At 51.6% G+C, this 13,239-nt stretch overlaps 1 protein-coding gene across 1 annotated transcript in view; it reads left to right on the top strand.

Moving 5' to 3' along the window:
• Positions 1-13,239, top strand: part of LRRK1 (leucine-rich repeat kinase 1) — a 130,627-nt gene that overhangs the window by 85,227 nt on the left and 32,161 nt on the right. The window contains 9 exon segments of the mRNA XM_010845812.1: positions 283-395; positions 1,400-1,476; positions 6,679-6,808; positions 7,871-7,983; positions 8,352-8,566; positions 11,151-11,315; positions 11,820-11,992; positions 12,633-12,753; positions 13,136-13,238. Of these exon segments, the coding sequence (XP_010844114.1) occupies positions 283-395; positions 1,400-1,476; positions 6,679-6,808; positions 7,871-7,983; positions 8,352-8,566; positions 11,151-11,315; positions 11,820-11,992; positions 12,633-12,753; positions 13,136-13,238 (1,210 nt within the window).

Raw genomic sequence — 13,239 nt, 5'->3', positions numbered from 1 at the left:
TGCTATACCCAGGATGGGTCCACAAGTAATCGTCACTCTTAAGAAGTGTCAATTCATTCCTTTCATTCTGGAATAATTGCCTCACCTTGATCTGAAGGGAAGGATCTATTAACTGTCCCATTTGCCCTTTCTGCTATGATGTCAGGAGTCTGAAGACTCTGTGAGGCCCCTCACTGTTGGAATCCCTGTGAGAGTGAATGGTTATAGCCGTTTGGTTTCCCTTCTGTTCCTCCACCCCTGTGGTGTCTGACATGACCTTTGCCCTCTCTCCCTCTGCCGTAGGCCCTCATGTTCTTGAAGTTACAGGGAAACCAGCTGGTGGCACTCCCACCTCAAGAGAAGTGGACCTGCAGACAGCTCAAAACCCTGGATCTCTCCAGAAATCACTTTGGCAAGTAAGCAGGGGTCTCTGTCCCCGGTGAGCTCTCAGATGTGTGTGTGAGCCCAGTCACAGACCCGTGGGATGGCATCCCTGCGGGCTCGCTGAACGGCCATGACAAAGTCTGTTGACCAGGCAGCTGAAACAATAGGCGTGGATCCTCCCCCAGTTCCAGAAGCTGGAAGCCTGAGAGGGAGGTAGCAGCAGGGCTGGTGTCTCCCGGGGCCTCTCCTCGGCACACAGACAGCGGACCCTGTGTCGACGCAGTCTCCCCCGTGCTGTCTGTGTCCTGATCGCCTCTTCTTGTAAGGACACCAGGCAGACTGGATCCAGGCCCACGTTCACGACCTCATCTTAACTGGACAACCTACTTAAAGGCCGTGTCTCCAAATACTTCACATTCTCAGATGCTGGGGGTTAGGACTTCAACATGAGAATGGGCGGGACACCATTCAGCCCAGCACAGTACCCTACAGTTGCCAATATTTAAAGACTCCTGGAGACTCTCCCTGTATCAGCCTCAGTTGTCCTTCTGTTCAAAAGTTTTTGCCAGTCACTAGCCAGTATGTGTAGACTGAATAAAACGTACCCTCCAAGGTCTCCTTAGGAAGCCCAGCTTCCTTAGTTCACTGGCTGAGGGCCACCGCTGCGGCATCTCAGTGGGACTCACCCCTCTGAGAGAGCTCCCCCAGTGCAGAGAAAAGCAGCAGCCCCTGGAGCGGGCCTTCCTGCCAGGCTTGCCCTGCCTGAGACGGAAAAGCTCAGGAGTGGAAACCACCAGTCCTGCTGGCATTACGTTATCTTCTCTGCTTTTTTTTTTTTTTCCCCAAAAGACTTGTGAGCACAGCTGGTGCAGTTAGCAGACAGTGGCTGTCCACGCTTGCACATCGGCTGCAGGGGCCCCAGCACCCTTCTGGGGGTATTTTCTCCCTTCTTTCTGTGTGCCATTGCATAGTCACAGCCCAAGAAGAAATGTCTTTGCCATGCTTTCCTCAAACCTGGATGTTTCTCCCTCTACAGAAATGAAGACGTCCTTAAAACAAAGCGCATTTCCTTTTTCACCACCAGAGGCCGCCAGCGTTCGGGGACGGAGGCAGGTGTGTGTGTTGCCGCCGGGAGGTGAGAGGGCTGGGGGGAGCCCTGCAGGGAGACGGCTCCAGTGGGCTCTCGCCTGCAGTGCCCGGTGGAATGCCAGAGACGCCTGTGCTTGATCCGGGCTCCTGACTGTGCCCGTGGCTCGTGTCACCCAGATGGCCAATCTGTGTCCCACACCCCGCTTTCCTGTTTGCAGCCCAGTAAGTCTAGCAGCTCCTGTGTGTGGATGGCCTGCTGTGTGAGAACTGCCTTAGATACCTTGCATGTGTCAGTCTCTCTGTAACCATCACAGCATGACGTGGGTTGTGACTTTCCATCTTGCCAATGAGGAAACTGAGCCTCCGGAGTGTCTTTAATTCAGGCTTCCATAGCACAGCACCACTGACTGGGTGGCTTAACCAACGGAAATAGATTTTCTCTCGGTTTTGGAGGCTGGAAGTCCAAGGTCAGGGTGCACAGTGAGTTTCTGGTGAAGGCTCTCTTTCTGGCCTACAGACAGCTGCCTTCTTGCTCTGTCCTCCTATGGCAGAGAGAGCCCACCGATGTCTCTTCTTATAAGGACAGTAACACCATTGTGGGGCCACCCTCATGAGCTCATCTAAACTTGGTCACCTTCCAAAGACTTCGTCTCCTAATGCCATTGCGCTGGGGGTCAGGGCCCCCACTCACGGATGTGAGGGACCCGATTCAGTCTGAGCACAGGGGTAACTGATGTGGGCAGGGGCTGCTGAGCGGGAGAGCCAGGCCAGCGCCGTGAATGTCGGCCCTGGGCCTGGGGGCATTGCTGTCCTGCCTCCACACCACGGCTTCCTGTGAGGCGCCCGTGGAAACACCACGGTCCTGGGTCCTGCAGGCTGTCCTAGCTACACTGAGGCTCTAGAGGAGCTCGAGGTCTTCCTCCAGACTCATCAGAAACAGAACCTTTTCTAGAGGGTTGGGACTGGCCACATGACAAGGCCAGTTCAGCAGAGAACGTTTCTAGGAAAATAGTTCTTTTAGTTCTTGATTTCTGTAGGGTACAGCGAGAGGTGTGGACTGTCCCTCTCGTTCAGTCACCAGCCCTCTTTTTTAATCTGAAAGTCAGGAGTTCTAAAGCTGTCAACACTCACAGATATATCCCTGTGGATACTATCCAATGGAACCAATATTTAGGTTATTTTAGGCGTAATGTAACTTTTTTCTTCAGCTTGATTGATCTATCTTGACAACTGCTTTTTAAGTGTAGGTGGTGTCAGGTGGGAATAAGAATGCCACAGAGGCCAAGACACATTTACAGGAGGTGAACTAAACAGTCCACCTACCTGTTGCCCTTTTTTGCTGATTATATATGATTGAAAAAAGAATGTATCATAGTGAAACAGAGAAGAGTCCAAAAATAGAAATTTAGTATGACACAAGTGGCATTTCAATTCAGTGGGCAAAAGAATGTTTTATTGTTTTAATAAATAGTGCTGATATAACTGCTTGTCCAGCTGAAACAAGGGAAAACACAGCATGAGGTGCCCACCTTACATCAGTTACAAATATCTCCATGCAGATGGAGATAAGCTCCATGCAGCTTGAAGCATAAAAGAAAAAAGAAAATAACATTTAAGAGCATAAATATATAATTTGAGTGTAGGCAGATGGAAATCCAAGAGTAATTTTTTAAAAAGCAAAATCTTTAGCATTGTAAAAAAATGGGAAAACTTTGTTCAATAAAAGGCATCGTAAGCAAAGTCATAATGCAAACAGACCAAGAGGAAATATTTGCAACAAAAATTGTTGCAACATAAACTGGCTTAAGTCCCTAATATACAAAGACGGCTTACAAATTGACTTTTTTTTTAAAGTCAACCCAATAGGCAGAAACTGGGCAATGGATATAAACAGTTCACAGGAAAGGAAGTCCAGATGGCCCAGGAAGAAACAGAAAGGCCTCGAACCTCGCTACTAGGGAAATGCAATTTGGAATTTCATAACTGATCCTTTTCAAAACAAAGAGCCTTAGGACTTTGGAAATTGAGTCCAGACCTGAGGATTTCACTTGGAAGGAAGGAAAAGCAAGCATTTTTTGTCTCATGGAACCCAAACAGGCTGACAGGCAGGAGAAGGGCTGCTGGTGGACCTCAGCTGCACTCCCACTGAGGCAGGCCAAGCCTCGGGGGTTGGAGTGGACTAGGAGGGTGTCTCTAGTCCAGAAAGGCAGACCGTGCCGGCGCCTCAGGAGGGGGACCAGCACTCCCCGGGGACCAGCCGCTTTTTCATGAAACCACCAGAGTGCAAGACCAGAGGCACACGGGGCCCAGCGAGGCAGAAACACGCACCATGCCCTGGAAAGTGGCCCTGCGGTGGCCAGGAGGGGCGTGGCTGGAGCTGGGGAGGACCCAGCCCTTGGGAGGCTCCCTCGCAGGGGTGGGGGCGCTGTGCTGTCCGCACGCAACAAGAGCCCTGTGATTTTGTGATTTTATCTGGAGAGTTGAGGCCCGTGCCTGGGAGAAAGGGAGAGATGCTTTTCCTAGGAGGGTTGTTCTCTCGGGCTGTTGACCTGGGGTAAGGCATCATCTTTACTTGTTTGAAGATGGATAGAAAACTCCAAGTAGATTTATGTACATTCAAGTAGTCACTTTGGCGCAGTGGTCTTGTCCAAAAATAATTTGGATGGCCATTTTTGCAGTAAAATTCAGACCAGTTGAGTCATAAATAACGTTTGAATAAGTAATTACAGTTCATAAATACCTCGAGCTGTGCTCTCTGCCCAGCCCGGTTTTCAGAGTTTCCATTCTGGGCCAAGAGGTCTGTGACAGGTGTTGTCTCTGTTTAGAGGACAAGTCCCTATTCCATCTGTCTGTTTCTTAAAGAGGCTTCTTAAACACCAAGGTGAAACTAAATATGGAAACTACAGAGGCCATGTGTTTAGAACGTGTTCTCTGGGAAGAAAGTGGGTCTTTCTTGATTTTTTTTTTTTTCATGCAAATTAGGGCAGGGTGAAGTTGATCATTCTTGTTCATTTAAAAAAAATCAACACTTTTTGAACATTTTTCTTATAGAACAAGGATTAAGAACAAAGCTGTCCTTAAGAGTCTGTTGTATATTTATTTCTGTAGGGGCCACTGTGTTGAATCCCATTCATGTGGTATTAGCTGGGCAAACTATCCAGGCGCCAATATCAGTATTCTGTTATCGTCTCTCCCAGAACATTCTCTGATGCCAGGTTACCCTGTTACCATTGAGACTGCGTCTACATGTGTGGAGAAAAGCCAGAGTTAAGGGAGGAGCTGTGATCCAGGGCAGAGGCATCGTTTCAGCCCCACAAAAGAATTCCAGCTTCTCTATCTTGTGTGTCTGGCAGAGACCTGGCTGAGACCTGGCTGAGAGGGCTTTGAGGCAGTTGTTTTATCTTGAATTTGAGCTGAAAGGGACCCTCAAGGGGGTGCTCACCTGCCCCCAATCTCCCTGCCTCAGGAGAGAGGAGAAGGCGCTTCAGAGATTCTGTTGCAATCCGACCCTCTGATTCCTATCAGTTTCCAAGCTTTCCCCACGTTCTTTCTCAACTCATACACTCTGGTGCGGTAGAAACAGCAAATTTGCTGTAATTTTAATAGGATCGTCAAAACCAGCATAATTACTGAAATCACTTAAATGTACTAGAGAGTTGACTTGTTCCTTGGAAGCATAAAAACCAAGTCCACATTATTATTTTTCAGTTAACTGGCTTTTTTTCAATTGAAGAAGTAATAAATGCATTAATATACGGTAAACAGAATTTCTGAACTGCACCCAAGGGTGTGGAGTGAATGGTCAGTCTTCCAGTGTTACCAAACCGAACTCGGGTCCACTCACCAGTGTCCAGCAAAGACCACGTAGCGACGCCGGGTCGTGGCGAAGGCAAGTGCAGCGTTTCTTGCAGGTGCCTGTCTAGGCAAGCAAGCTGTCCAGGCAGCTAGTGCTCATGGGCTTGAACTCCCCAAAGGTTCTCAGGGAAAGGTTTCTAAAGACAGGGCGAGGGAGGGGGATTGCGGGGGTGGGAGCAGCTCACGGACATTCACCTGACTGATTGGTGGTCGGGAGTCAGCATCCACTTTGTGGTTCCGACCAGTCTGGGGTCTACGTGCTTGTCTACAGCACGCAGTTAACTGCTTCCACCTGCCGGGGGTCTCAGACTGAAAAACAGCTCGAAATATTCATGACTCAGAATATTCTCTATAGCCCTTGAGGAGGAACTAAAGCTCCTTGACTTTGCTTAATGGATGAATTATTATTATTTTGGCTTGCTTGGCTGTTTTCCTTTGTTTCTGTACTTTCTCAACTTCTCTGATGAAAAGTACTCTTTTGAGCTGGGGAAGCCTAGAAGGCCCCAGTTTTTCGACAGACAAGAGGCGAGCAGAGGACGTGGGGTTGGGGTGGGCTATTCTGGGAAAGCCCCATAGGGTCCTGCTCAGTTACACCAGTGATCTTCTCCAGAGAGAACTACGGAACTTAACGTGTCTGTGGTAGCAATTGCATTTGTGTCTGACATGCACTGTAACACATATGTAATGTGTGTATTTGTAGTGTATATACACATGGTGATAACACGTAACATGTATACATATTAATGTGTGTGTGGTATATGTGTGCATGTATATAACATGTGCATGCACATAACTTCATGTAACAAAAGTAAGCATGTAGGCATGTGTGTTGTGTACACATGCACATAGCATCATATAGCGTGCATAATCATGCACACATGCATGTAACATATCTAGGTGCATGGGGGGCTGCTTTTTCACATGTCTGTACACTTTTTATGGTACACAAATTTAGGCTTCTAGATATCTGCTTCCACACCTTGCTTTTTTGATTTACCAGTATCTCTTGTGTATCTCTTCATACCTATACATGTAGACCCACCCCGTGCTTTGTAATAATTGTATAGAATCCCATTATTCATTTAACCAACTCCTTGTGGGTGGACATACAAGCTGTCTTCTACCTTTGTTACTGCAAACTGTGCCACTGAGCGTCCTTGTTCTCACATCTTTGCCACACATGCTAGGATGTCCGTAGGACCGTTTCCTAGAGTTGGAATCCCTGGGTCGGTGAGATGAGCACCTCATTCTGATAGATTTGTCAAGATACCCTCTAGAGGTTATACCAGTGCATGCACCCACCTGGCCTCCATGCTGTCATGGCCCAGAATTCTCTACCAATGTACAGTCTGCTTCGCCATTTCTTTGCAGCGTGTGTACTTGAATTTCCCGCCTTCCTAAGTGAGTCTTTGGAAGTCCTCTGTCTGAACGACAACCACCTGGATGCAGTCCCGCCCTCAGTTTGCCTACTGAAGAGCTTATCAGAACTCTACTTGGGGAAGTAAGTACACAGCCAGTGCCGCTGCACCGGCCCTTCAGCCCAGGAAGCAGAATGTCCTTGTGTGAACCATCCAAGGACACGGGAGCCAGGGAGACATTATCTACATACCAAGAAGCAGCAGTTGGATTTTCAGAGCCCGACTTAGTCAAAGAGGTAGGGGAGGGGGAGGTAGGGGTAGCTATGCAAGGACGTCTTCCTTGCTATTTTACTCATTTGTAATGGGAAGAGCGGCTCAATCATCCATCCTTTCATTCACTGAGTACCTACTGCCCAATAGTGCTGAAGGATTCAGACAGTGTGCAAAATAATTCAGGCTACGTTGCCTTGTCTCAAAGAGGTAGCGATCATCTTTATGACAGTGTAATTAATTGAAGAGATGGGGAAGTTGGGGGAGGGACCCTGTTCTAACCCATGGGGATTTGCAGAAGACAGAGCTGCCATTGTAGCACTGGCTTCCCAGGGGAAAAGGCTTTGGAAAAGCATGCGTGTTCAGTTGCACAGTCTGATTCTTTGCAGCTCCATGGACTGTTGCCCGCCAGGTTCCTCTGTCCATGGAATTTTCTAGGCGAGAATACTGGAGTGGCTTGCCTTTTCCTGCTCCAGGGGATCTTCCCAACCCAGGGATTGAACCTGCGTTTCTTGCATCTCCTGCATTGGCAGGCAGGTTCTTTACCACTGGTGACACTTGGAAAGTCTTTGGAATTAGTATTTAAATGAAACACTTGAAATCAGGGCCCAAGATATTTGGTTTGGGGTACAGATTGTCAGTGGCCCCCACAGGCCCTGGAGGCTGACAGGCTGCTGTGTGCGTGTGCTCCTGCGGTGTGTGTGCGTGTTGTCCTGCGGTGTGTGTGCGCGTGTTCTCCCGCGGTGTGTGCGTGTGTTCTCCCGTGGTGCGTGCGCATGTTCTCCCACGGTGTGTGCGTGTGTTCTCCTGCGGTGTGTGTGCGTGTTCTCCCGTGGTGTGTGTGTGTGTTCTCCTGTGGTGTGTGTTCTCCCATGGTGTGTATGTGTGTTCTCCTGTGGTATGTGTGTGCTCCCATGGTGTGTTTATGCCCTCAGCAATCCTAGCCTCCGAGAGCTCCCTCCTGAGCTGGGGCAGCTGGGGAACCTCTGGCAGTTGGACATTGAAGACCTGAATATCGTCAACGTGCCTGCAGAGATCAGAAAAGAAGGTAGGGCTTCCTCAGCATCACAAGCTCCCCCTCCCAGGGAAAGATGCTCAAGTCTAGCTGCTAAGGACCTGGAGTAGACACTCCTGGGGACCCGTGGAGCCTCCATCCAGCTCCCACATTTGGGAAGATGCTGCCAAGTTCTCCAGAACTAGGATGCTGTCTTTAGGTCCCTGACTTTTATATTTCACTTTTGGGGTGAATTGTATCACACCTTCTCTCCATAGACCCAAAAGTCTTCTCAGTTCATCCCATTAGAATACACAGAAGGTGCTCCTTCATTCAGGACTTTGTTTCTCAAGAACTGTGAGTGTGTTCCCTGCTCTCTGTCAGCAGCAGCATCTCCTTTGCCCCGCTGTGGTTTTGCACAGGCCCCAAAGCAATGCTGTCTTACCTGCGTGCTCAGCTGCGGAAAGCAGAGAAGTGCAAGCAGATGAAGATGATCATCGTGGGTCCGCCGCGTCAGGGCAAGTCCACCCTCCTGGAGATCTTACAGACGGGGAGGGCCCCCCAGGTGGTACACAGCGAGGCCACCATCAGGACCACCAAGTGGGAGCTGCAGAGGCCGGCTGGCTCGAGAGCCAAGGTCAAGGATGATTGGCGTGCAGAGTCCCTGTGGGAGGGAGGGTGCGCTCAGGGCCCCTGCTTCCTTCTCTCCAGAGAGCCCAGGACTTTCTCTGCCCAGTGTCTGAGTCCCAGGATATTTGCAAGAGTCGTCATGTACTGTTTCAAACCAGCTCCTGCCAAGGACAGTGAATCATCTCTTAAATGTCCTTGTATTTTTTCTCTTATAGCTGAGCTGAGGTTCCAGGCCAGTGGTTCCAGGCCTGGCTGACAGTTAGACTTCTTTGATGAGCTTTTAAAGATCACAGTGCCCAGGCCTCATCAGCTCTAACCCCAAGGACTGTGATTCAGACAGCCTGGGACAGGGCCCTTCCCCATGGTGGAGAATGAACTACCACTATAGGAGTGAGACACACCAGTACCTACCCCTAGCAGGAAGGCTGAGAAGGCAGCCCCGGAACGAAGGCCCTGTCCTCCTTGACACCCGCTTTCACCCCAAGTTCTGAAAAGTCCAGTTTCTAAGCCCTATTTTAAATGAGTCCTTCAATGAACCTGTTAATCATCCTGTTTTCCATTCAGTATGAGACAGATGAAAGCAAGAATTGTCTTACACTTGAATCAGAGAAGGGAGCCTGTTTTATCCCAGCCCAAGGGATGGGCATGTGCCAGTGATGCCTCCCTTACCTGTTGCTGTGTTTGTGGTATACACGTGGCCACACAGAGACACAGACACAAGGAGTTTATTTGTGGAAAATAAACTCAGCAGCCTTGAGGCCAGAGGCTGCGTGATGTTCCCCATGGCCTGGAAACCAATTTTGTTGCAGAGTCTTTCATACAAAATCACTTCGCAAGTCAAGGAAATCCAATTTGAGTCATTAGGCATTTAAGCTGAATGTCTATTTTTTTATAACTTAAAAAATCTCTTTCATTGGAAGATAATTGCTTTACAATGTTTTGGTTTCTGCCATATGTCAATCAGTCATAACTGTGTTTGTGTGTGTGTGTATATATATATATATATATATATCTCCTCTCCCACTTGAGCCTCCCTCCACCACCCCTCTAGGTCACACAGAATACCAAGTTGGGCTCCTTGTGTTATGGAAAGTCCCCAAAAATCTATCAATAAAACTACCATGAAAAGTGAAAACGAAGGTCGCTAAGTCGTGTCCAACTCTTTGAGACCCTATGGACCATACAGTCCATGGAATTCTCCAGGCCAAAATACTTTCCTTTCTCTAGGGGATCTTCCCAACCCAGGGATCGAGCCCAGGTCTTCCACATTGCAGGTGGATTCTTTACCAGCTGAGCCACGAGGGAAGCCCATCCCAGCAATCCCACTACTGGGCCTATACCCTGAGGAAACCACCATTCAAAAAGATACATATACCCCAGAGTTCACTGCAGCACTGTTTACAATAGCCAGGACATGGATGCAACCTAGATGTCCGTCAGCAGATGAATGGATAAAGAACTTGTGACACATATACACAATGGACAATTACTTAGCCCATACAAAGGAATGAATCTGAGTCAGTTGTAGTGAGGTGGGTGAATGTAGATATGGACTCAGAAACTAGTTCTCTAAAGAGTGGAGATCTTCCCACTAGGGCCAGAACAGCGGAATAATTAACACCAGCACGTCCCCCTTCCCAAGAAAACCCCAGAAGTGAACCTAGGTAACGCATGTCCAAAGGTTTTTGAAAGTAACCAGAATCTCTGGATTCTCTCCTACTTTTTTGAGCTGTTATTCTGTGTCGCTTTTTTCCAGCTGTTCTTCAGCAAATAGCTGTCTTGAGGTTTGAGGAGTGACCGCCCCCCGCCCCCCACCACTTCCTTTCTGCCATCATTCACGTTTCCGCCTACCCTTTTCAGTGAAGGACAACCACCTGATCTTGTGAATGCTCAGTTCTATAACTCTCTGTGTGGCCGGGCCTTAAGCCAGCTTAGAACAGCTGTCCATTTTCATCTTTTTTACCGAAAAAGCCGGTCAGCACGCTGTTTTGGAGGCCAACCTGCATCATGGTGGGAATGATTCTTTGCCACCAAGAAGCGCAGCTCGGGCCAGACTCTGACCTCATAGCGCTATACAGAAACCTCCGTTCACACAGCCTTCCCCGAAGCCCCGCAGCTGACCTGTTAGCGTGCTCCGTCAGGGCCCTGTGCCACCGCCCTCTGGCCGGTGCGTCTGCGTGGCCTTGCCCGCGCTCAGACAGAGCGTCGGTCTTGCTATGATTGCTGCCATAAGCCTCAGGCTCCTCTGACAGGCGTCCCCTCACCTCCCGCACCTCAGACGGATACAGACAGCACCTTCCTGTGCTCCACAGATGCCCCCGCCCTAGGGAGCCAGCCGTCCATCCCCCACTGCTCCCGCAGCAGGAGATAGAACCCCCCAGAGCCCACCTCTGTCCCTGCTGCTGGACCCCCTTCTGTCCCTCAGACGGCTGGTCACTGAGACGCACAGTAGAGCGGGCGGTGATTTTCTGCAGCTGCGCCTTTTCCAGACCCCCATGTGCGACGTGCTGAGGGATCAGTTCTCTCAGAGGGACTGGCTAATGCCCTGGTTGCTAAAGTGTCTCCCGGTCGCTGCCCTGTTGCTCAAGTAGGTTGAGTCTGTGGAGTTCACCGTCTGGGACATCGGCGGCCCCGCCAGCATGGCCACGGTCAACCAGTGCTTCTTCACGGACAAGGCCCTGTACGTGGTGGTCTGGAACCTGGCTCTGGGGGAGGAGGCCGTGGCCAGCCTTCAGTTCTGGCTGCTCAACATCGAGGTGAGGGGGCCCCCGCCCTCCAGCCTTCAGTCCTCAGGACGTTGCAGGTGCCCGAGCACTTCTCAGGGGTGGGGTGGGGCACAGAAGACAGGTAGGGAGACCCAGGGTGCATTTAGCTGCACTGTCACAGAGGCCCCAGGATCACAGATCGCCGTGAAACGCAGCCTTCTGTCCCTCCTCCGCTACATGGTTGATGGTGCCCTTGTCCTTTGCTGCTTCCTTCGGTGTAAGAGCCCCGCATCTTGGACCCAGGAGGGGAACAGGGCTCTCCTCCTGCAGTGGAAAGTTGATGTGGGCCAGGAGGTGGGGTGCGGTCTGAAGGAATCAGAGGTAGAGACCCCAGGGAAGAGTCGAGGGCCCTCACACACCCCCGGCATGCAGCAGGCCCTCGAAGTTTACAGAGAGGAGTTCAGGGGCGCCGGCTAAGGGTTGTGGGCATCCGGGGTTGACACACCCACCGCCCAGGGGACTGTTCCCATCCTCAGCCCAGACTCTCTCTTGCAGGCCAAGGCCCCAAATGCTGTGGTGCTGGTGGTGGGAACACATCTGGACTTAATTGAAACCAAATTCCGCGTGGAGAGGATCGCCACTCTGCGCGCCTACGTGCTGGCCCTCTGCCGCTCGCCCTCTGGGTCCAGGGCCACCGGCTTCCCGGACATCACGTGTAAACACCTGCAGTGAGTGTCCCACGGCATCCTGTGCACCCAGCCTCTCGGGGCTGTGGCTGCCTGCCCCTCGCTGTCCGTCTCTCCAGAGACAGCTGCTCTGCCCACAGAGGGCTCCCGAAGGGGGGCTTTGATCCTCTGGAGCCCCGTCCAGGGTGAAGTGTGGCAGCTTCAGCCTGAGCAAGATGAGGCGCTGCCCGAGGACCTGCAGGGCAGGGCCTGGAGACGCTGTCTGAACTTCCCGTCTGGGTCTCCCCACCGCCTCACTCAGCACTGTGTGCGCGGCCCCAGTGGCACCAGCAGACAGGAGCTCACATACCACCCAGCACACTGTTGGTCTCTGAGCAACAACAGCCCCCAGGCATGGCCCTGGGCCGCCTGTTGGGTCCGAGTGGTCTTGAGGGCTGGGATGGGCAAGGGTGCCGCGGAGGGGTGACATGGGCACACTGGAAAGACTGAGGCGCCACACCATGGTCCCCCAGCTCCGCGCCCTGCACCGCGTCAGGCCTCAGTATGTCTCTGTGTCTGTCTGTCATGAGCTTTCTCAACTTGCCAGTATTTGGGATGGAACCTTTGGGAAAACAGAGACCCTGCCGTGCTGATCAGAGAGGGGGGTCTGGTGAGTGTGCACGCTTCGTTTTTGTACCCACAGCGAACTCTCCTGTAAGAGCTTGGAAGGTCAGGAAGGGCTGCGGCAGCTCATTTTCCAGGTCACGTGCAACATGAAGGACGTGGGCAGCACCATCGGCTGTCAGCGACTTGCAGGGAGGCTGGTGAGTACCTCTCATCCCCTGGAAGTGGGGAAGCTGGTGGGTTCCCCTCATCCCCAGGAAGCGGGGAAGCTGGTGGGTATGCCTCATTCCCAGGAAGCTAGTGGGTACCCCTCATTCCCAGGAAGCAGGAGGCTGGTGGGTTCCCCTCACCCCCTGGAAGCCAGAAGGGCCCGGCTCTCCGCCTGTCAGGGGGTCTGCACCTCCCTCTCCCCCCTGCCCTGAGGCACATTGCTGTGCACGCTGTGGATCAGGCCCTGAGGCCCCTGTGTGAGCGGTTTCTAGAGGTGGGGGGCCGTGGCAGAGACAGCCCACCCGCCGGGTCTTCAGGAGGGGGGCGGGCGGCCCCAAGCCCTGGGGGCCCAGCCTTGCCCTCCCGCCCCAGATCCCCAGGAGCTACTTGAGCCTCCAGGAGGCTGTGCTAGCAGAGAAGCAGCACCGCAGCCTGAGTGACGACGTGCAGTACCTGACGGACCGGCAGCTAGAGCA

This window comes from Bison bison, unplaced genomic scaffold (assembly GCF_000754665.1).
Source record: "Bison bison bison isolate TAMUID 2011002044 unplaced genomic scaffold, Bison_UMD1.0 scf7180017864224, whole genome shotgun sequence".
NCBI lineage: Eukaryota > Metazoa > Chordata > Mammalia > Artiodactyla > Bovidae > Bison > Bison bison.
Note: the sequence above shows the minus strand (reverse complement) of the source record. Positions and strands in the feature narration are given on the sequence as shown.